The sequence below is a fragment of the Maniola jurtina genome, chromosome 19 (genome assembly GCF_905333055.1).
Source record: "Maniola jurtina chromosome 19, ilManJurt1.1, whole genome shotgun sequence".
NCBI lineage: Eukaryota > Metazoa > Arthropoda > Insecta > Lepidoptera > Nymphalidae > Maniola > Maniola jurtina.
This window is the reverse complement of record NC_060047.1, coordinates 9,577,570-9,602,009: the sequence shown is the minus strand read 5'-3', so window position 1 is coordinate 9,602,009 and position 24,440 is coordinate 9,577,570. Positions and strand designations below refer to the sequence as shown.

At 35.9% G+C, this 24,440-nt stretch overlaps 1 protein-coding gene across 1 annotated transcript in view; it reads right to left on the bottom strand.

Annotated features, from left to right (window-relative positions):
• Positions 1–24,440, bottom strand: part of LOC123875183 (myosin-I heavy chain) — a 105,688-nt gene that overhangs the window by 36,954 nt on the left and 44,294 nt on the right. Inside the window, exons 3-4 of the mRNA XM_045920873.1 lie at positions 2,797–2,921; positions 1,413–1,475 (exon numbers count right to left, since the gene is read on the bottom strand). Coding sequence (XP_045776829.1) covers positions 1,413–1,475; positions 2,797–2,916 — 183 coding nt within the window. The 5' untranslated portion in view covers positions 2,917–2,921. The remainder of the gene's footprint in view (positions 1–1,412; positions 1,476–2,796; positions 2,922–24,440) is intronic.

The following is a 24,440-nucleotide window of genomic DNA, read 5'->3' as shown; positions in this document are numbered from 1 at the left end:
TATCGCAAGAGTTGCATCATACGATAAAGATGGCAATATTATTGATATACCGAGGAAAAGCAGGCACAACACCAATTTACAGCGCCAACTTGCTGAGTTACAAAGAGGTCGACTGGTCAACACTGAAGATCAGTCAGGTCGAGTCCATTTTACGGAACATTGCTGCTCTAGTAATGTGGTAACTCTGCGTGATGTCGTAAAAAGTGACAAAAGCAAAATAATATAGGCTATTTTCTTGGAACTTTCTATGCGATAGGGAAATGAAATCTGATTGATTTATGGATATACTATACACGTATTTATCACACTAATATTATAAAGGCGAAAGTTTGTATGTGTGTGTGTGTATGTTTGTTACTCCTTCACGCAAAAACTACTTGACGGATTTGGCTGAAATTGGGAATGGAGGTAGATAAATCCTGGATTAGCACATAGGCTACTTTTATCCCGGAAAATCAAAAAGTTCCCACGGGTTTTCGAAAAACCTAAATCCACGCGGGCGAAGTCGCGGGCATCGGCTAGTGTCTAGATAATAAAGTAGCGTAAGTTAATTTGTATATCCGTAAGTGAATAGCTCTGCCTTATTGCCTTTTTGATTTACGACCCTACAATACAAGACTACAAAGAGTATTGTATTACAAATTACGATGTAGGCAGATACGCGATTTTAGTCTGGTATACAGAGGGTTGAAGTGGGGTTAACTGTGCGCTATTGATCTCATTTAAAGGGTGAGATAGATACCTATAGATTTCCTAGCTATTTTGTGTAAACTTATGTATTTAGGCCTGGATTCCCCCTACGCTGAAATAAGTAGCGTACAAATATACGTAACGTAACATACGTTCGTATTCGTATTGTCAGCGTTGTCAGCAACGCAGTATTGTGCTATCATACTTAAAATTATAAATGCGAAAGTTTGATAATTTGTTGGTTTGTGCTTCAATCACGTCGCAACAGACTACGGATCGACCTGATTTTTTGCATGGTTATAGTTGTGGACCTAGAGAGTGACGTACGCTACTTTTTATCCCAGATAATCAAAGAGTTCTCACGGGATATCTAAAAATCTCAATCCACTTGGACGGAGCCACCAACATCAGTTTAGCAGGAATTCAGTCTTTACATGTAATGTAATGGATCTAGAAAACAAAAATCTGAGATGCGTATCACCGATCCCACTGCTAGAGTTATAGAGTTCCGAATAACTTAAAATACGTTAAGATAAAATAAGTTTTTAGTTACGTGTCGACTGTAATCTATGCGGCGATATAAGCAACTTTTAAATTTTAGTAGGTAGGTATTTAGCTTTGATTAGTCAGTTTTTAACATGGAGTGCAGAACTCTGAATTCAAGTGTCCCAGATCTTTGAATCGACATCTAAAATATTTATAAAAAAGCAGTCAGTACTTACCATATTGTAACATCCTAATTCTTTGTATGGGTTGACTGCCACTAAAATTGATCCTGTGTATGTCTGTTTGTTATATAGGAAAAATATTGTTAGCAATAATTGAACAGTAACATGTTAAATACATCAGTGTAATCAAATGAGGTCAAGAGCTGTCCATAGGACCGATGCATTCCGTAACGTAAAGCAATTACTTCTATTAAATAAAGTCATATTTATTGAACTTTAAAAAGTTCTGTAGCGAAAGCACGTTCTTTTAAAGAAGGCCTTTGGTCGCACACGGCCGGAAAACCTGCAAGATTTTCAAGAGTCAAAAATCCTGCAAAAGGTTTATTTTTCTGTAAAGAAAACGTGAAACATCAGCAGCATCGGACATGGCGTTAAAATGTAGTAAGTACCTACAAGATCCGTAAGCGTCCACTCCTAGATAACAACTAGTTAACAATTAAAGCCAAGTTGTTGACGCTACAGTCTACACGCATTTTCATGTACATCTTGCGAGTCCTACGGATCATTTTTTAAAATAATTTTACGACTATGAATCCAAATATTTAAAAGAGGTTAGTATTTTCTTCAGCGATAGATCGATCTTCGTCTTCGTTCGTTCTTTAGAAGTTTAAACATATTTTGTTAGTTATGCTAAGTTTGAATCGGTTTGAAGCAAATTGCAATTGAATAGAGCATTAATAATAAAAGCTAAGCTTCGCTGCTGCGACAAATGAAATTGCTTTTAATAACTAATGAGGGGAGCATTTGCTCGGCATCTTTAATCTTGACCCAAGATAAGTCAATTAATGAGGGACCATCGTTAAGTATTTACAATTGTTTTCGAATTTAATTTAAATAGGTACACAAAGTAGTTACTTAGATCGTTCCCTAGCTAAAGATATTATGTAGATGCCAAGATAGGTCAAGTGCTTCTATTGTAGAGAGGCATTTAGATTTTAGGTTTATGTATTTTTTAGTTTTAGACACCCGTCACTGTAATCCGGCGAAAGGGAAACCTATTTTCCACTACTTAGGTTGCTTTCATTGAAAGTATTCATAAGTACCTGAACATTTTTCTGCAAGTGCCTGTATGTATGCCCTTTCAAACTAAACATAGTTGTCTATACTTGGAGTGAGGTCAACAGAGCATGAGGTAAAGTGTGAACTTTGAAACAACAGACGCACGATACGTTCTTTCGAATCACAGTCGATAGATTTACCGTGTATAGGACCTTGTTTTGGTACCGGGGGAATCACGGAGAAATCGGATTATGTGGGATTTTCTTACTAACTAAAATCCCCTTGGTGGCCATCCTCAACGCATATCGTGGGAGACTCTCAGATTTCGTAAGACGGACCGGTGTAAGTCTATGGCCTGTGTTTATGATACAAAGGATACGTATATGAGATCGTGGATGTAGCGCCGCTTGAGGTTGTCGTTGATGGCCTGCTCGGTGATCTGCGGCATCATGGTCATGTCGGGCACGCCGGGGCCCTCGTCCTTGTCCCGCTCCTCCATCTTGTCTGTAACAATAAGATTTTCATTAGCTCAGCTATCTCCAAGTACCTGCCTACGGGAGCGTAGGTAGGTATAGTGTTTATATGGTTCCACTGATGATTTAATTAAACGTATACGGTATTCCGATTAAAATTCGTGTTACATACGTGTGTGTGTGTGTGTGTGTGTGTGTGTGTTTCCGTGCGTGCGTATGAGTGCGTGTTCACTGGGGTGGTTTTCTTATTTCTTATTCAGATATAAATTAGCCCTTGACTGCAATCTCACCTGGTGGTAAGTGATGATGCAATCTAAGATTAAAGCGGGCTAACCTGGAATGGGTGTGGCAGTTTTCATTAAAACCATACTAATTTCTATACGGCAGTCGTAACGGGACGCTAAATCGCTTGGCCGTATGGCTTTGCCGGTAGGGTGGTAACTAGCCACGGCCGAAGCTTCCCCGCAGACAAAATTAATACATTTTTTTTAATAAGATATTCAGGGTTTAGGTAACTAACTGATCATGACAGGAGTTGGTGTCCACGTACCAACTCAAATTAGCTAAATATGTCAAGTAGGTTCCTACGCTCCTTTCTTGGCTCAGCCTGATGCCTATAAATTAGGGCTAGCTTATACAAATTATTCCGTTATTTACAAACAATTCGTGACGCTGAAGGTCGAAAGTTACTAGATATCCTACTACGAGTATATAGGTAATATTATGTCCTCTAGAAATTGGCATCGTCTCAAACTTTCTATAAGTTACATGAATAATGAATATATATTGGAGCCTTATGGAGAAATCTGTTGTTATTGACCTTAGTAGAAATCAGTACCTAATAGGTATTCGCCTTTTCTCTAAAAATCTGGAGTTGTTGATTAAATTATCGTTTAAATCAAAGTAAGAATAGGAATTACTTTCCAGCATATTGTAACGCCTTAGCTGGAAATAATATATTTAAAAAAAATTTGATTTAACAGCATTAAGACTTTAAATAATGTAGAAAAATATCGTTAAGAGGGGTCTCTCTGTCACTCGCTTCATACAAACGTAGTTCCAATTTCATTTGAATATTAAGCAACCAAAGTCCATGAAATTTTGCAGACATATTCTAGAAACTAATATCTATGTCTGTGGTTTTCCAGATTTCTGTTAAAATATTCGGTTTCAAAGTTACGCGGTCTTAAAAATTTACATACAAATCTGTGAGCCCCTGTAATTTTAAAACTACATATTTTTAGAAAAATCTAAAACACCACAGACACAGATATTAGTTTCTAGAATATGTCTGCAAAATTTCATGGACTTTGGTTGCTTAATATTCAAATGAAATTGGAACTACGATTGTATGAAGCGAGTGACGGAGAGAGACCTGTTAAGAATGTAAAAGAACAACTTTTTCATTAATTTTTTCCAAGAGAATATTAATCAAAATGTTGAGTTTGCAAAGAAACAGCAGCCTAATCAGAACTTTTGTTTGAGTAATCAGGTCTAGTAGCTAATTCAGGCAAAAACTTTATTCGCTTTTGACATCCAAGTAGGTCCATAATAACTTATGTCCAAGTTCTTCTACGGACCCACGGCCACTCAAGTACTTACGTACAATTTTTGCGTAGGACGGGTATAAATTGAGTATTGATCTAGGTATCTTCTTGATATTTGAACAAGCTTGAATGGGATGAAATTGAGTTGCTAAGGATCCGTATTAAGGGGCATGAGACGGATCTGCCCGCGAAATTCAAATTTAATTTGGTTTTTCGCAATTTGTAAACTAATTCCACAACGTAGTCCGTCATTTCAATTAAATCAAGAGTATAATAAGATGAACCGACGGATATTGGGGATCCAAGGTGTTAGAATGGCGACCTCGCACCAGAAAGGGCAGCGTTGGAACTATTGGAAGACCCAAGGTGGATAGACGACATCAAACGATTCGCAGGGAGCCGCTGGATTCAGGTGGCGCAAGACCGTAATGTGTGGAAGTTCTTACAAGAGGTCTACGTCTAGCAGTGGGCGTGTATCGCTTGATAATGATGGTGATGATGAGGATATTATGGATCTATTGAATTAATCCTTCATACAGCTGCGTTTTATGTAAAACTAGCTGATGCCCGCAGCTTCGCCCGCGTGGATTGGTCAGATCCCCTGCAGCATCAGGATTGAGGAGTTGGACTCCAAATTTTTTATGAAACAATGTCGCAAAGTTCCTCTATCGATTAAAAAAGAAATGACGCAAATCGGTTCAGAAATCTCGGAGATTTCCGTGTACATAGGTAGAAAAACACAACTCCCTTTTTGAAAGTCGGTTAAAAAAGTAGCCTATGTTACTCCCTGGTCAAATCTCTACTTGTCTGTGAAAATCCCGTCAAAATCGGTTTAGCCGTTCCGAAGATTACCCTTTTCAAACAGACAGACAGACAGACAGACAGACAGACAGACAGACAAAAATTTTAAAAACGTGTGATTCGGTGTTGGTATCGTTCAAATAACCATATGAGCTTAATATGAGGTAGTTATTTCGAAATTACAGACAGACACTTCAATTTTATTTATTAGTATATAGATAATTACATATTCAACTATGCAGAATACTGCGATAGGTAGGCAGGTAAATACGAAATTAATATATTGATAAAACTTATAATTCCCTATATTGGTTATTTTCATTAGTTATTAATTAATAATAATTAGAAATACCGCTTCATTATGTAAAATAAAATATCATATTCAAAATAATTAATTTTAAAATACCTCCATAAATAGTCAACATAAACACCAATAACCTATACCTATCGTATACAGATACTTTAGGTACCTATTATAACGTAACCTAGTGTACTATCCGTACTAATCCATACTAGTCCATACTAATATTATAAATGCGAAAGTGTGTCTGTCTGTCTGTCTGTCTGTCTGTCTGTCTGCTACGTTTTCACGGCTCAACCGCTGAACCGATTTTAATGTTTGGTACAGAGTTAGCTTACATCCCGGGGACGGACATAGGCTACTTTTTATCCCGGAAAATCAAACAGTTCCCACGGGATCTATAAAAATCTAAATCCACGCGGACGAAGTCGCGGGCGTCCTCTAGTAAGATATAATGTAACTAAGTCAATTTATTGAAATACTAGCTGATGCCCGTGACTTCGTCCGCGTGGATTTACGTTTTTTAAAACCCCGCGGGAACTCTTTGATTTTCCGGGATAAAAAGTAGCCTATATGTTATTCCAGGGTATAACTTGTCTCCATTCCAAATTTCAGCCAAATCCGTCCAGTGGTTTTTGCGTGATTGAGTAACAAACATCCAAACATCTACACTTTCACATATTTTATAATATTATTAGTAGGATATACCGGGTGAAACAACGAACCCTTCTTAGGATAAGAACCCGAAGATTGTGAAGTGTTGATTTACATGTAGGTATCTTGATTCCTCGCTCCGAGGGGTCCTTATAAACATAATTTTATCTTATCTCGATCATTTGAATGGTTATTTTTATGGAAATTATCGAACTATGCGTAGGCTTTACTTTTATAGAGTTGTGGTTAGTGTTGAGCATTCTTGCACGTACTTATCTACGATACTTGGACAGTATTTAAATTTATCGATGATATTAATCGACATTTGAGACTGAACTATGATAACTGTATGTGGACATTAATAAAAGTAATTTATTTACCTATTGCGTTTTTGTTTTATTTATTGCTGTAGAGTGTGTAGAGCAAATAAATGACTGATTGATTGATTGTAATTTAAGATAATACGAGAGATGCAAATCTATGTAAAATCCATTTGTAAAAGTTGTAAAGATATATAAAATTAGTAAATAAATATGTATATAAACCAGATGTTAAAAATCTGTAATAGATAGTTAAAGTTTGGCAACATTGGTCAGTTATGAATTTGGCAACAAGTTTTGATCATTGGAAACTCTTGCATGCGGATTGTACACGAGTACGGAAACTCACAATAAAATAGCAATCAAGTCTCTAATAATATTACTAAAACAAACCTAGGTACTTACATAATAAAACAAAGTTTTAACTTCCTTTATGGAAGAGTTTATTAAGTTTTCCGTATACCATATCTAGCGAGCCAATTAAATAAATATAAAGTGAACTAACTAGGTATGTAATCTACTCAAACAAGGAAAACAATAATTATAATCAACTGCATAGTGTACCTACAGTCTACACATACCAAGTAAAGTGCAGTTCATTACACCCGACATCGCACCCGAGTTATCGATTAAATTGCGTCATAGGGATACTGACATCTGGACTCTGGAGGACACAAACCGTCTCGAGTTGGACCGTAAATAGCCCTTGGGCATTCGAGATATCGAACGGAAGTGTCATTCAGATACGTCATCTTAATACGCGGTTAACGACTTATCGATACATATTAATATGGGCAGAATTAAATTTCTCCTCTCTAAAATGCATGAATGACCTCTGTGACACAGGAATCTCTAGTATCGATTCTCGATTAAGTTAAAATCACAAGTACTAAGGTCTGGCTGATGGAATCTTGATTCAAAGTCTTTATTTCAAATGTACACTTTTTGAAAGTCAACTAAGTGAGAAAGGTACCTAATGATAGTAATTTAACGTCGATTTAAAATACGTTACATACTTTTTTTATGTTCTTAATTTGTTTATCGAAACTATTTGATAGCTATTTTTCTCAACACTAAAATCACTAATTTCAAAGAGAAGCAGAAGTTTATAACAAAATCGATTGATTTATTGATTTATTATTTATCGATATCATAATACAACTGCGCTATGTAAAGATGTGCCTACAATCTACATAAAGATATGGACAAAGTAATTGCCCTTGAGGTAGGGCCCGCCATTTGTTTTTGCTCATAAAAGCAGGACGGTCGAGTTATCGAACGGAAATATCACTCAGATAAATCACTTATGTTCGCGCCCTCTCTGACTATATCGATATTATGCGAAACTTTATATTTGCGATATCTGCGATATGCTTTATTCCTAGTAGGAAGGGACAAAGGGATATTAGTTATTTATTCGTACGTTCGTTGTAGAGTTAGGGACAGAATATTGTGGGGAGAGCTTCACCGATAAAATCTTATAATATGATGATGAATGATGATATTATTCTATGTCAGTTTCTTAAAATATTAATGATATATTCTTATCAGATATACCGTATTAGAATATTATAGAATTTTTATAGAATTATAGAATTTTAAACTATTGTGTATTAACCAGCTCTAATTATCAATTTTTTTAATGTAGGCTAATTGTAAGATATCGACTCTACCGCTTACCGCGCACCAGTTTGGAAATCAGATTCTAGGTAGGTACGTAGGTACCTACTGAGAAGACTGCCAAGAAGTTTACTGAAGCAAGACTTGTGAATTGTCAAGCAATAAAATTAACTTCTTGATATTTTATCATTGCCAGTAACATAATATTTAGTGTCATTTTATTAACTAAGTAAATAATAGGTAGTTTGTATTGTAGTGCTAAAAATTATGGTAATATCTGAAAATCATCAAAATCATCTCATTCTCAAAAAACCTTAATGTGTATAAAAAACAGTATACAAATCTATCTATCTTCTAATAAGATTGGGTTAGTTAACGAATCGATGCAATCATAATTCAATTAAGTTACATCACTGAGTAAGTCTGACGTAGAACCCAATCTGTGGCGGCGGTCGTCGCCCCTTTTGTGGGTCAAGGTAAAAAACTCCGGTCATTGAAATCTTCGAACACGTCCATCCAAACGCATACTACTGAAAAATACAAGTGACAGTTTTGTGCTTGACTAGGAATTTAACTGATGGTCCCAAGCCTCAATTGCTACTGTGGAATGTGGATACGGTCTTCTCAAGATATTCTACGACCTGGGGCCTTACTGCCATCGCTTAAAGTAGTAATGTTTTAATATTGTTTTGACATTTTCATATAAAACTTATATGAAACTGTCAAAACAATATTAAAACACGGTGGTAGTAGAGCCCCTGCTCATTCTCGTAAGAAGCTACAGATGAATATCTCATTAGCTTCTTTATATGATAAATTATAGTACTTACTACATAATAATATGCACTTATTTCTGTAATTCTAATACCTAATATTAGAAATGTGAAAGTCTAGATCTTTGTTACTCCTTCACATCACAACGACTGAATCAGGAAAGGAATGGAGATTTGAAGAGGAGCTTTACTCCGAATTAACACATAGCCTATAACTTTTATCATTTAAAATCAAAGAGTTTCTGCGAGATTATTTGAAAAATTTATATACGCATACTAAAACACACGCATCATCTATTTTACCAATATTGATTTTTCAATGGAGTCTTTGAAAGAAAGGAATGTAGCACATAAGTGGTAGTGGTATGCTTTTGACGATTCAAAAGAACTTGTAAAAGTCTAATTGAATAAAAATATTTTGAATTTTGAATTTAAGAACATATTACAAACATGGTAGGTACAATGTCCATACCCGTAATAAAAATCAATAAGCACTTATAACATAGATTAACTATGCGTCAAAACCTTTTAACAAAGTAAACAGATAGATCAAATCCCTTAATACAACCGCGGCGTAGCACGATCATAAATCAATTAAGATGCGTTACTTTATTGAATAGCTCTAGCATTAAATTAAACGGGCCTAAAGCCGGTTGCAGACCAAGAACTAAGCGTTAGTGTAGCTAAGCTCTCATAGCTGGGTTAATTTTTCATACCTGCTTGAGTGCAGACAGCCAAACTATGTAAACTAAGTTATATTATGTAAACTTATTGAAATATGTTACCTAAGCTGTCAGTTGTGTATGCCTACGCGAGCTAAGCTAAACCCCTTCCGCGATCCCAGATACCCCTTTACACGTCCGATCACAACACTGACTTTGCTTTCGCGTAGTTGTTTATGTGCATTCAACTAATGTCTAGTCAATGATTTTAAGCTTATTTCGTGGTTTAACGACATATTGTAATGTAGTTAGCGGGTACACACCATTATTACCACGGGTACGGCTTTTCGGACCAGTGGTAAATTATAGGACGATTCAAAAGCACTTGTAAAAGTTTATTTGAATAAAAATCTATTCTTTCTATTCTATTAAATTGATGATTTTGGTTTGTCGCGACTCAGATGCATGAGTCGTGGTCACGACGGTCCAGTCCGGAGCTTAGCATAGCTTCGGCATAGCTTAGCTGTTGGTCTGCGACTGGCTTAATACGGCGCCACGCCGATCAAGTTAGTGTAAACAAACATCAGCGATAGAAGATACACGTACGAGACAAGTGTTGCCCTTCCGTCAAACGTGATTTTGATTACAAAACAAAACGAGATTTTATCGTTGCGTTATCACTTATCATTGCATTACTCGTTGATAAGGGTAAGTCATCAATCATTACTCATCAATCATCATACTCGACGTTTTTAAATATTCAAGTAATGTCGATAATTGTTATAATCTACTAGCTGATGCCCGCGACTTTGTTCGCGTTGATATAGGGTTTACAAATACCATGGGAACTCCTTGATTTTCCAGGGTATAATCTATTTCCATTCTAAACAGCCATATCCATCCAGTAGTTTTTGCGTGAAAGAGTAAGAAACATACACACACACATACGCACATACTGCATACATACACACAAACTTTCATTACATGGAACTAGGAATATGAACGAATTTAATTTTAACTAAGGGCGATGCCAGATACATTTATCTAAACTCTTAATGAAGTGCCTAGTACTAGACGACTTTCAAATAGAAAATTCTGCTTATTTAGTAAAACCCAAAAACCATACCAACTCATCAACGCGATCTTTTAACACGTTCCTGTGGGAAAGCGTTCTAGATTTATGAATATTACTTAGTGACTTTTTTAAAAAGGCAACGTGCGAATTTTCGAATGCAAAAACTCTAACAGATTTTTTCTACAGTGGCCTAGTTTCACATATTTCCTACATTACGAGAAAAATGTGTTTCTATCAAGTTTCTGAACCTACTTTTAAGTACTTAAACTAAGTATTGCGCGTATAGTCATCAATTTGAAATTAAATTAATGGCCCTTTTGGAAACAACCATCGTCGTTTATATTTATAAGGTCGATTCGCAACATTGATCAATATTATTAGAGTTCAACGAACCGCATAAAATAAAATATTATAGAAGCGTTGAAAAATAATATTTTTACTTTTATCTACCAAAGAGTATATTATGTAGGTATGTACGTACGTACGGTCTTTAGAAATATAAAGATGTGGGCGGACGGCCCACCGATGGCTCTCAGAAGTCTAAGGGACAGTTAAATAGGGCTGGCCGACTCTAAATCCCATTTTACCTAACTTTGATTCGATAACTACATGATTATTACAAGGTATCCAAGATACTTAGCACTGTCCCATAAGTCAAGAAGAGATGATTAGATCGAACAGTCATTTGGATGGACGGGATAATATAGTATCTCCATACATTCAAAGCTCAGTAGATAAAATCCTTGCACTAGAAAATTTTAAAGATTCAAAAGTAGTTGCTTGTACAGGTAATACAAACAAAAATAATAGCATTTTAGATTAGACAGGTACCTACGTAGCCAACTGCTAACTGCTAACCCAGTTGAAGCGAATAAAACGGTATCAAACTTTTACCTGCATTGCAGTATTTATGAGTTCTATGACAGCCCTGCTCTAGTGCCACGAGGAATTCCTTGAACCTGCCTCGAACAGCCTAGCGCGTGGGTTTCCAAGAATAATTTCAGAAGGGATGGGTAATTTATTTTTGTCGTCTTGCTTTATTTTATAAGTGCCTTGTTAAGATAGAGCTGAGACTTCTATCTTTATCATGATTTGTTGCTAGATTTTTGTGCCCTCAAGCCCCCAACTTATTGGCGTGACTTTATTCAGAAACCAATTTACGTATAAATTATAATATATATCATCATCGCCATCATCAACTCATAGACGACTCTCTACGAAGCATGGTTCTCCTCTCACAATTGGAGGGATTAAGGCTATATTTATCTACTTACCACGCATGTGAAATGTGAATGGTAAATCCTTTGAGAACGTTACGGATGTTCTCAATGTTTACCTCAGCCTTCAAATATTTCTATACTTTTGTGAAATATTGGTAAGGAAAGTGATAGTTTTAGCAAACACTTTCCATGCTGTATGAGTGGGCGGGTTTATTACGTTTGTCGAAGCTCTTTTATTTTCGTATAGTAAGACAAACCATTGGGTATTAGAATAGATTAGATTAGATAGAAACCATGTAAATACTAGTCATTGATAAGGAAAATAAAGGCTTAATAAAAAAAAAAAAGACAAAACATAGTCTTTGCAGTAAGCTGAGGGTGACACTCCATAAATAATGAGCTCTAGCAAGAACTGTTGTTTTTATTATGCCTAACATGTACCTAACTTAAAGCTACAAGAACTAAGAAGTAGGTATGATAAACTACGAAGACTTAACAGAGCTCTCTCCGTCACTTACTCCATACAATCGTAGTTCCCATTTCATTTGAATATTAAGCAACCAAAGTCCATGAAATTTTGCAGACATAGTCTAGAAACTAATATCTGTGTCTGTGGTGTTTTAGATTTTTCTAAAAATATGTAGTTTTAAAATTACAGGGGCTCAAAGATTTGTATTTTTCTTTAAAAAAAGGCCCAACTTTGTGCTCGTTTTTCTAGACAACGAAGCAATTTAATGAAATTTGGAAAAACCACAGACCTAGAAAATTTAATGAATATTATGTAGTAAAAAAATTATCGTTATATATTTTATATTGTTATAATTATGTGGGAACTACGAAAACCAGAAATTACACCCAGAAATCTTGAAAATTTCGTGCTGTCTCGATTTGTGCAAGCGGGGTGGTGAAGTGCGGGGGACGACACGTGAAACTGACAGAAACGGACAGTCTAAACACACGGGCCACATTTAGACTGCACCCGACTCCAAACTTGTCGATAGGTCTAACTAAATACATTTCAACTTGCGTTAGACGTATGCGTTACCTACTCAGACGTTGCCTGTAGATAAAAATATGTCTCATGTTTGCTGGCAATAGCGCATGCATCAAACCCTGCAAGTTGCAACTCTCTTGCAACCTATTCCTCACGCAATACGCACAGCTTTAATATTATAATTTTTGACAATGTATACTATATGTAATGCCATATCACAGGTCACTCTCTGATTTATTGCTAACAATTTACTTCCAAATGCAAAGAAATCTAAGTGTGTTGAATTCACACTGCCCAATACCAGGACCTTAAATGACATAAATTCATTGATAAATAATCATATGTTGAAAATAAAGGAGAACCCCGTGTTTCTCGGTATAATGTTAGATGCAAAGCTTCTATGGAACACCCACATATCAACACTTGATGGTAAACTCAGCTCTGCTGCTTACACTGTTAGAAAAATTCGACAGGTACTGACGTGGAAACTGCAAAAATTGTAGGTATATTTTGCCTATTTTCACTGTATTATGTCTTACGGACTCTTGCTATGAGATAAAGCGGTAGATATTGAGAAAAAAATGTATTACAGAAAAGGACAGGACGTGCAATTTATAATTTAAAACCGCGCGCTGCCATACAATAAAAATATAAGGAAATAAGTACCTTATCTATTATCTTATAGTAGCTTCTAAATATATTTACAACTAGCTAATGCCCGCAGCTTCGCTCGCGTGGATTTAGGTTTTTAAAAATCCCGATCCTTTCATTTCCCAGAACAAAAGTTGCCTCTCCGTAATAGCCCGTCCCCGGGATGCAACTTGTTTCTGTATCACGTAAGAATATTTAAACGGATTATCCTTTTCAAATCCCGAGGGATCACCAGGATTTAGGAATGCAATTTCTTACAGCATCAGGGTTGAGGTCAACGACAAAGTGTTTACTTGGTATAGATACCTTCAATATCAATTAATAATCGACACTTTTTAAATCCCATTAGCTTTAGTAGTCAGGTCCCCTGCAACATCAGGATTGAGGAGTTGGAATCCAAATTTTTTATTGAACAATGTCGCAAACTTTCTTTATCGATTAAAAAAACTACCCAAAATTACGCAGTTAGGTTACCTGCCAAATTTCATGGTTTTGAGTCAACGGGAAGTACCCTAGAGGTTTTCTTGACACACACGACAGACAGAGAGATAGACAACAAAGTGATCCTATAAGAGTTCCGTTTTTCATTTTGAGGTACGAAACCCTAGAAAACGTAGGAACGGCATTCCGAACCAGTGGTAAATTTTTCTGACCATCCAAAAACACTTTGAAGTTTACCTAAAAGTTTACAGGAATAAAAATTTATCATTGTATTCCATTCCATTTCATTCTATTCCATTCTGTTCAAAGATAAATAGATAATAAAAATATTTGTCACCGAAACAATAATTTACGATACATCGACCAATATCAATTTTACTGATGACAATCTGACTATTACCAAAGTGAACGACTACTATAATATCTATTATATACGACTAACATAATATGTATTATAAATTGTGTGCCGTTTGCATTCTCACTAGGTTCTCATTAAGTTTGTTTTATTTGGTTAAACTTTCTGGCATTTATATTGTTATGACGTTTAATTGGCAAACAGTCTGTTTATTGGCTGAAACTCAAAAATTCAGCCAATCACAACAAAGAAAATATTGTAATAATGATTGATGCAGCTTTCTGTAATTGAAAACAAAATATTTGACATTAACTTGAATGTGACAGTGTTTTCCGAATAGGGTTGCCAGAGGCCCCGTATTTTACTGGTTACCCCGTATGTCAGGATAGAGAAACCGGTAATTATGAAAATAAAATACGGGGCAAATAAAACTAAATATTTTTAGGGTTCCGTAACTCAAAAGCAAAAAGAACTCTTATAGGATCACTTCGTTGTCTATCAGTCTGTCTGTCTTTCCGTCTGTCCGTCTGTCCATCTGTCCTTCTATCCGTCTGTCATGTGTTCATGAACAAATATTAGTATTTTCAATTTTCAAAGTAAGATAACTACATATATCAAGTGGGTTATCATATGAAAGGGCTTTACCTGTTCATTCTAAAACAGATTTTTATTTATTTTTATGCATATTTTTTTTAATGCATAACAGTTTTTGATTTCTCGTGTAAAATGTCGAAAAAAATACCCGAATCGGAACCCTCGGTGCGTGAGTCTGACTCGCACTTGGCTGGCGAAACCGAACACTGACGTTATGTCCAGTAGAAAGAATATTTTCCTTTTGCGGCAATGCGTAGCCGAAACCCACTCGATATTGATCATGGTCGTAGCCAAGGCGGCGGGGCTTGGTTTGAGGATGTTAGCCTTTTTTTATACAAGTTAGCCCGTGACTTTAATCTTTTCTAGTGGTAAGTGATGATGCAGTCTAATTTCTTGGCCGTTAGGGCCATACTAACCATATAACTAGCCATGACCGAAGCCTCCCACCAGACCAGAAATTTAGAAATGGCGACTGCGCCTGGGAAGCCGTCAAAAACCTAAGCCTAAAATAATACTTACACTATTTCTTGCATTTGCTTACCAATTTTTTTTTGGAAATATATCAAACATTTCGCGCTCACTTCACTCGCGCTTTGAATTTGTATTACTTGGTGTAAGCCCCGCAATTTCGTTTGCATGAATTTAGAGTTTTAAAAATTCCGTGGGGGATTTTCCGGGCTAAAAAGTTTATGTCTGGGATGCAAGTTACCTCTGAATAGTAAGTACCAAAATTTTGGTAAAGAAGATGGGCCGTGAAAGGGTAACAAATAGATAGGCAAATAGATATACTGTCGTATTTGTAATATTAGTATGGATAGGGAGCTTTAAAAATAAAATCTTGCTATGGCTAAACTCGTTTCCCTTTCACTTTAATTCTTTCTGTAATTGAACCAAAAACACTTACGCTCACTGCGCTCGCGCTTTTTTATTGTTGTATTTTATCTCACTGTCAAATTGAAAGGCGAAATTCCACTAACCAGGTAATTAGCCCATAAAGTTGAGCGAATGTTATTTTCCTCATGACAGGATTCAGTTCCGGCCCTGATAAAACCTCTCCCGAAATCGATTCCTGGCTACGGCCATAGTATTGATACTGTGAAGGTGGAATTACAAGTTAAATGTAAATTTAAGTTAAAATGCAAAGATTGTATGCATGAAATGTATAACATTTTGCTTTACAAAACTAGAGTTTTTAAAAGCTATTTAAATAAATAAATCTTTTATTTAAAATCACATTGCAAACACAGTTCACCAATCAAGACACGGCAACATACAAAGAAAAAATACAAAACTTACAAATAAACTGAAATATCTAAATAGGCTTTCCATGCATTTCAGAGAGAACCACCGCCTATTTCTTCAAATACTTCAAATTTTTAAATTTCTTCAAATCTAAACCCCGTATTTTTGATGGTGGTAGCCTGTAAATCAAAAAGAGGCAGGTGGCAACCCTACTTGCCACATGACATTACAGAATGAAAAATTGTTTTCATTACTCGGTAAGCCTACTGCCATAGTTTCACAGAAAGTGTGACGGTAGTTGTGACCTCTGATTGGTCGACTCTCTTTCACTATTTGCTAAAATTGATGATTGCAACAACAATTTTTTCTTTTTTGTAATCAAAAACAGAACACGGACGTCATACAGGTTGACTAATTGCAATCATTTCTGACCGGCTAACATTGTTCCGCTAGTGGCTCAAACTCACTGTCGCAGCAAGAACATGGTAAATTCAGCCAATCACAGCAATTAGAATTGGTTATCACAAATGCACCGATCTAGGAACCGAGAATACACGAACCAGGGCAGATAGAGATGAGAACAATAATATCATACGTAGGAAATCGACGGGGGATCGTTGACAATGATCCTCTTAATGCTTTCTGGCGTACGCCAGAACTTTATAGCCAAACTTGCTGTTCAGAAGATGACATCAACAGTATATTTACTTACAAAAACAGTTTGTTACTTCTACTCATTGCCTTTAACTAAACTTTTTTTACCTTAATTTACATTTTATATACTAGTACTCATAATACTTTAAGGATTGTCTGTTTGCAGTCTAAAAACTCTGAAACTACTGATAACTGAACCGATTTTGATATTTCTTTCACAATTAGAAAGCTACTTTAGTCAGAATAACATGCTGTAAAATACAAATAGGGGACGAAGTCGCGGGCTAAAGCTAATATCTTGAATAAAAATTAAAGATGAGACGGTATAGGATATAGGTATTGTCTAACTCTATGGTTAACAATATAAAACAGTCTTATAGATAGATAAGATTGCCGTATCTCTTTTCAAAATCATTTTTAACCCCTGACCCAAAAAGAGCGGTGTTATAAGTTTGTCGTGTGTATCTGTGTGTTTGTGTTTCTATCTGTGGCATCTTACCTCCTAAACGAATGAACCGATTTCAATTTAGTTTTTTTTTTGTTTGAAAGGTGGCTTGATCGAGAGTGTTCTTAGCTATAATCATAGAAAATCGGTTCAGCCGTTTGAAAGTTATTTACTTTTCAGAGAGTTTTGCGTCGGGGGTTTGTAAATTTTGAATTTTTGTTATTACCCCATTGTTTACTTTAGAAACAAAATAACGTTTAATTAAACAAGTATGACAAGAATAAGATTTATAGAGCTACACATGCGGTCAAAACAAGTAAGTTGATCGTGTACAAGTAGTTAATTAGTGTCAAAGGAAGCCCATTGTTCGCATCGCAGCTCTTTTAGAACCCTTACAAAGCTAAACGAATATTAGGTTAAGAGGGGATAAGAGTATACGTTAAGCGTCTAGACTCTAGACCGAAAACATTTAATAAAATCCGGGATTACTTGTACTTTGTTACCGCGGAGTGGAAACCGATTTTCTTTAGGGCGCGTTTATACTACAGTATCCGGCTGAAAATATTGCACACCGAACTCAAAAGACATAACGGTTACATAGAACGTTGTCTCTCGTTCAGACTGACAAAATGTTACATAGCTATGAATGACAGAAGATTTAAACTTTATTGCTCACAAAATTTAACGCAGCTTAATCACCGGCATTAAAAATAAACGTTTATGCAATTCGTGAATGAATTTTTGTAAAAAAATCGAAATATTTTTGTTATAGTTAATTTAGTTATAACTTCATGAATTGAATTTAAGCGTCATTATTGCTTTAAATAATTTCTGCTCCCCGGCTGCCCCATTAAGTACCTGAAGAAATACAATTTCGGGATGCGAGCCTTTATACTTCGATATGATGATTCATAAAACTTATTTACTTGAATAAAACTTAGATATATTTGTCAAGATATTAACGCATTTATTTAAATACGATTGGACAATAATCTTGTGAATTTCAGAATTTTCGTACCTTGTGTATCGCACTGTTGAATAGAGGGCGACAATAATATTTAGAATAGTTTAGTCTGAGTTTCATAATACAGATAAAGAACAAGTGATTAAGTGTCCATTTGTCCCGTCAAGTAATAAATCTCTCGTAATGTGAACGCGGCTCTAAATTTTCTACCGGGTTATTTCGCAGTACCTACTTTTTCTTTGTACACCATACGAGCTGTAATGCCAGAGTAAAACCCGGTATTTCGATGTAAGATAAGTAAGTATTTTATTTTGCAAGGTTAACAGGATTTTATCTTCGAAGGTATTCTGATAACTCTTCAGAGTTTATCCCGAGATAACATTAATGAAGGTTTCGTTATTTTTGTCTTTGAGAGTTTTCTGCTTGACTACGAAATATTAAACCTTCTCATTAATCCAATAGGGTGGATTAGAATTCTAAAAGAAAATGATTGAATATAAGTTCGTTTGAGGTTTTTCTATTTCCATTCCATTGCACCATGATTGCATGCAACATTTTCATTTAACACGAAGTACGATAAAAGATGTGAAATCCATTACAAATGCAATACTATGATAATTATAGTATAATTGTATCAATGAATATGTGTAAACTGCGAAGTATGGCCTTATTCGATTTGTTTATTACCAACTATGTTAACTGCATGGTCTACAATTTTTGCATGATACAGTAGGTACTATTTCTTACAATTTTCAAGTATCACTACCAATATTATAAATGCAACAGTGTGTTTTTTCGTTGATTTGTCCTTCAATCACACCGCATCGGAGCAACAAATTGACGTAATATTTGCATGGATACAAATAAAGACCTGGAGAGTGACATAATGCTACTTTTAGTCCCGGAAAGTCAGAGTTCCCAAGAGATTTTTCCACGCGGGCAAAGTCGCGGGTATTGGCTAGTTCTTTATAAATTAGTCCTACCTACCGACAATGGAAGCACGGAACTTATTGAAACTATGTCCTATGTCTATAGACGGAGACTTTATAGGTTTACGTACGAGTATAACAAGGTAGTAAACAATTGAAAGTTCTCAAGACACCCCACTTCCAAACTCTTAGCCTTGACGCTTGGATACGCTCATTGCCGACCGTGAGAACACTGTAGTAGCTACTAGCTAGTAAATTATTTTCACCCTCTTATAAGAACTTCCTCGACGGTAATAGCTCTTTGTTCTTACGTAGGGATTAAATAACATCATATAAATTAACAAGATATTACCGTATAACCGTGATTCAATCTGCTACACATAGTTTTACTACATACCAAAAGCTGTACGGAGTTGGGTGAACTATGGTCTACAATTCTTGCAATCAGTGGGTCATTTGATCCTAGGTTAAACTAATTCTTAGTTTCTACCTACAGTTCTACGACAGCACAGCTGTTTAACCTAGGTTTTTCTGAATTTGTCTGTATTGTAATTTATCTTAGTAGATTTAGTAATTGTAATACCTCAAAAATCATCATCATCGACCGATAGACGTCTAGACATAGAAGTCATGTAGAGATTTCCACACGCCACTCACCTGGATCCATCACCTCTGCTCTGCTTCGCTCAACAATAGACTAATATTCTGTTTCTGACCTCCTATAATTGACCTATTCGCACCTTATCACGTTTCTTTCTCTTACTTTACAAGTTTTTCAAAATACAACATTTTACATAAATCTATAAGCTGTACCTAGGTTCATGCTGTACCTAATACTTATACATCTGCATTCAAATCAATTAGAAACTTGAGATTTCGCATGGAGGTTTTCTTTATAAAGCAGACCTCCACTACAAGATTTGAAAACCACCCAAGCGAAGCCAAGGCGGGTCAATTAGATTCTTAGCTGTAGATAATAATTAGCTTTGGAGTTTGGACTTGTAACAAGTGCACATACTAATTCCCTACCAAGTGAAGCAAGCAAGCACAGTGACTCGTTGAATAATACAAGGGTTTTGAAGTATTCCCATGCATTAAACAACGAGACGCGTGAGTCCGCAAGATGCGATCCGTGGTCCTTGAGCATAGCTTAGAAATTATACAGTTGCTCAGAATCAAAATGAACATACAGGGCAAAGGTGCTTAAAAAAACAGAGATCCTTTTCTTATACAGTCAAAAATAAGTCTTTGACTGAAAATTGATGATAAGTGACGTTAGAATATAAGATAGAGATGCTCTGCAAATGACTTTTACACACTTACTCACTCATTCAATAACTCACTCTCACACACGCACACACACACACACACACACACATATACACACATGATAATACTGTATTGTCATGGAAAAGCGCTGTCTTCTGCTACAGAGGTAGTTCTCCTGCCTCTTAAAGAAGGCTCTAGCCTCCTACAATTGTTTGTTAACATAAGTTACCGGAAATAAACAATTTTTTTGAATTTTGACTTTACTGTGTACCCGTAATATTAGAAATTTGGTTTACTATTGTTACTATTGTTATTTGTTACATTTTGATATTATTATTTAGATCCTACATATTTGGTAGACCTATTTTTTCAGTGTATAGTACTGATCTTGACTTTCGAAGTGCTTTTATAAGTCTGAAACGAAGAATAAATAAATACAAATACTGACTTTGAATAAACCAATTCGGTCCTTATCGAAGTACCCCATTCCTATGCAGCAACCTGCAAGAGCACTGACATCGCTTGATTTGCTCAGCAGTATGGCTTTTACAAGGCTTTTTTTAGGAATGGCGGCGGGAGTCGATTGTTTCCGTTCTACCTATATGATTGCTAAACAGTGGCTGAAGACTGGAGACATTCCATTACCTAATGTGGAGAACAATGCTGGACTCGCCGATATGAAAGCTATTTCGGGAGCAGCATTTAGTCCGGCTCGCTTTCTTTGTAATCATCACTTTTGATTTGCCGCAAAAGGATGCCTTTCGAGTTTCGATGTTTTTTGCGCGAGTTTCGTATTTGCAGACAATTGGGGCTGGTTTTGGTTTAATAAATATATTTTGCAGGTTTTGTAGACGTCCTTTTAACGATTGACGAAATACTAAACTAAGTAATAGTTAAAGCTCTCTGAACAAAGCTTGCTCAGAAAATTCATCAAATAATAATTTGTTATCGGTGAAATATGCTAGATAACATACGTCGACGATGAGAAATAGGTATTCATTATTTTATGCTCTATTTCCATATTTTTTATGGAAAGCTTATTTTTGAGTAGATCTGGAAATAATCTTTAAAAAAAACAATCACTCTGTTTAAAACAAAATTTAAAAAACATGTTTAAAAATGCATTAAGGTAGAGTTCTTTTAGTGTTTAAAATAATGCAAACCGTGCGGTTTTTTGGGCACTAGAGTCATTAATGCATAATATGTGACATGTCAAGCCCATGTAGGTAGGCCCAAAAACACGACACAGTGTTATACTCGTACCTACTAGGTACGAGTATAACACTGTCGTGTTTTTATGCAAACAGTACACTGGGCCATAATAAATCTATACTAATAAATAAAATTGGAGTGTCCGTCTGTAATTTCGAAATAACTACCGCATATTAAGGTTATATGGTTATTTGAACGATACTATAACTGAATCACACGTTTTTAAAATTTTTGTCTGTCTGTCTGTCTGTCTGTCTGTCTGTTTGAAAAGGCTAATCTTTGGAACGACTGAACCGATTTTGACGGGATTTTCACTGACAAGTAGAGGATTGACCAGGGTGTAACATAGGCTACTTTTTTAACCGACTTTCTAAAAGGGAGTTGTGTTTTTCTACCATTGTACACCGAAATCTCCGAGATTTCTGAACCGATTTGCGTCATTTCTTTTTTAATCGATAGAGGAACTTTGTGACATTGTTTCCTGAAAAATTTGGAGTCCAACTCCTCAATCCTGATGCTGGAGGGGATCTGCCCAATCCACGCGGGCGAAGCTGCGGGCATCAGCTAGTGTATAATAAGTATGTATGTAGCTACCTACCACTATTTTCTTAGTTCAATGAGCAATAATCTCCTCACAGCTCGCCACCCCATTTATTAGTTTCGAAACCCCGATCCCCTTGCGAGCGCAATTCACACTCTCAATAATAATGAATTCTCACATTGCAGTGATAGGTCATGGGTCACGGGGAAGTGGGTCAGAGCCTGCAGCTCAGCTGTGACCCAATTCCAAAGAACACCTCGGAAACTATTTTAAGGCGTAAAAGTCTCATGTTGAGTGAGTTTTTAATGTTTTCGCTGAAGATTTTCTCTCATGTTAACACGTTTATTAAGGAATCTTCACTTTTAGGATTTTTAATAGTGTTTTTTCTAAAGGCTTGGACATCGCTACGGCAATGTGTCCAACGCATATTATTCATGGTCTAACGCAGCTCGAATAAAGTTGTTATAAAAGGAACTATACTTATTGTATCAAAGTTTTTTAATTAGGTACTACGCGTGTACGTACAACGTGTTTTTTACTTCATGGCTATCCTTCATGAAATAAACTTCTTTTGCAATGCCCTCGACTTCGTTCGCGTGGATTTAGGTTTTTAAAGATCCCGTGGGAACTATTTGATTTTCCGGGATAAAAAGTTGCCTATGTCAATTACAGGGATGCAAGCTACCTCGGTACCAAATTTCATACAAATTGTTTAAGCGGATGGGTTTTTACTTTTTGGAAATCCCGTGGGAACTCTTTGACTTTCCAGGATAAAAAGTAGCCTTTGTCCTTCCCCGGGATATAAGCTAACCCTGTACTTTTCGTCAGAATCGGTTAAACTGTTGGGCCGTGAAAAGGTAGCAGACAGACAGACAGACACACTTTCACATTTATAATATTAGTATAGAGTAAAGATGTCAGGACTCTACTACCCGGTTCGGAAAACAGATTCTACTGAGAAGAGCTTGCAAGAATCTCAGCAACAAGCAAAAACTCCTATCGTTTGAAACTATAGAACGATTTTTAACTCCAGTAAGTTTAAATTTTAGAGTATAGTCACTTTTGAATAGGTTTACATACATTGCAGTTCTATGAAAATTCAATAACCAGATAGGTAGGTATACATACCTACAGGTACAGCGCAATATTATTTCACTCACCAGCGAGAACGGATTTTATACGCCACTAGCTGACGCCCGCGACTTCGTCCGCGTGGATTTAGGTTTTTCGAAATCCCGTAGGAACTCTTTGGTTTTCCGGGATAAAAAGTAGCCTATGTGCTAATCCAGGATATTATCTATCTCCATTCCGAATTTCAGCCAAATCCGTTTAGTAGTTTAACATATATATACACACACACACACACACATACAAACTTTCGCCTTTATAATATTAGTGTGATATGATGTAATATGAACGTATTCTCGAAAAGCTTAAACTTACCATAAGTCTGCATAATCAGCTTGAAGCTTGAACAACGCCATGTAAGCTGCTTGAGCACAAGTGATTATGGGCGCCCTTTAATCATGTTATCGAAAGCACTACACTGTGGCATAGACGTAAGGCGTTCCATGGAAAATCAAGCATTTACTTTCAATTACGCTTAGAAAGTTTACCTCTATTAAGGACCCAAAGGTATTACCCTATAAAATCTTTATGAAGTTACATTAAGGAATCAAGTTAGAACAAATTTGAGGTTAGTAAGTCTTTACGAATCAATGTTAGAGATGAAGAATTTCATCATAACATTGACTTCAATAACATTTACTGTAAGACTATACAAGTCAGTATAGCCTTAACTTAAGAAATAACTTGAGATTCGATTATCGAATAAGTGATAAGAGACTAATAGAGTATCTTTAGGTTAAGGAGGTCTTTTTACCTTTACCGGACCTGTAAATCATTTATTTTAATACCAGTGTTAGTATAGTAGATTAGTCATAAGTAGTCAAATGACGGGTTTTAGTGAGATTTTAATTAATTACCCTAATGCTAACGCTAACTTTAGTCGAGAAAGTCCTCTTACAAAAGACTAAGTAGTAAACAAACTCTATTGTCTTCAACGCCGCAAAGGGCCAAAGAGGCACAAAACCCCCCTTCCGCATTTTTTTGCGACCTTAAACAAATGCTCGTCTCAAGTTTTCGACTTCTGTTGTTATAGTCTACGGCTACCTTTTCTGAACAAAATGAAGATGAATTATAAGTTTTTAATATTTTTTGATAAATAAAGTCTTAGGCTTGGTTCCGTATCCAAAAATGGAGCTAAGGAGGAAATTATATTACTTA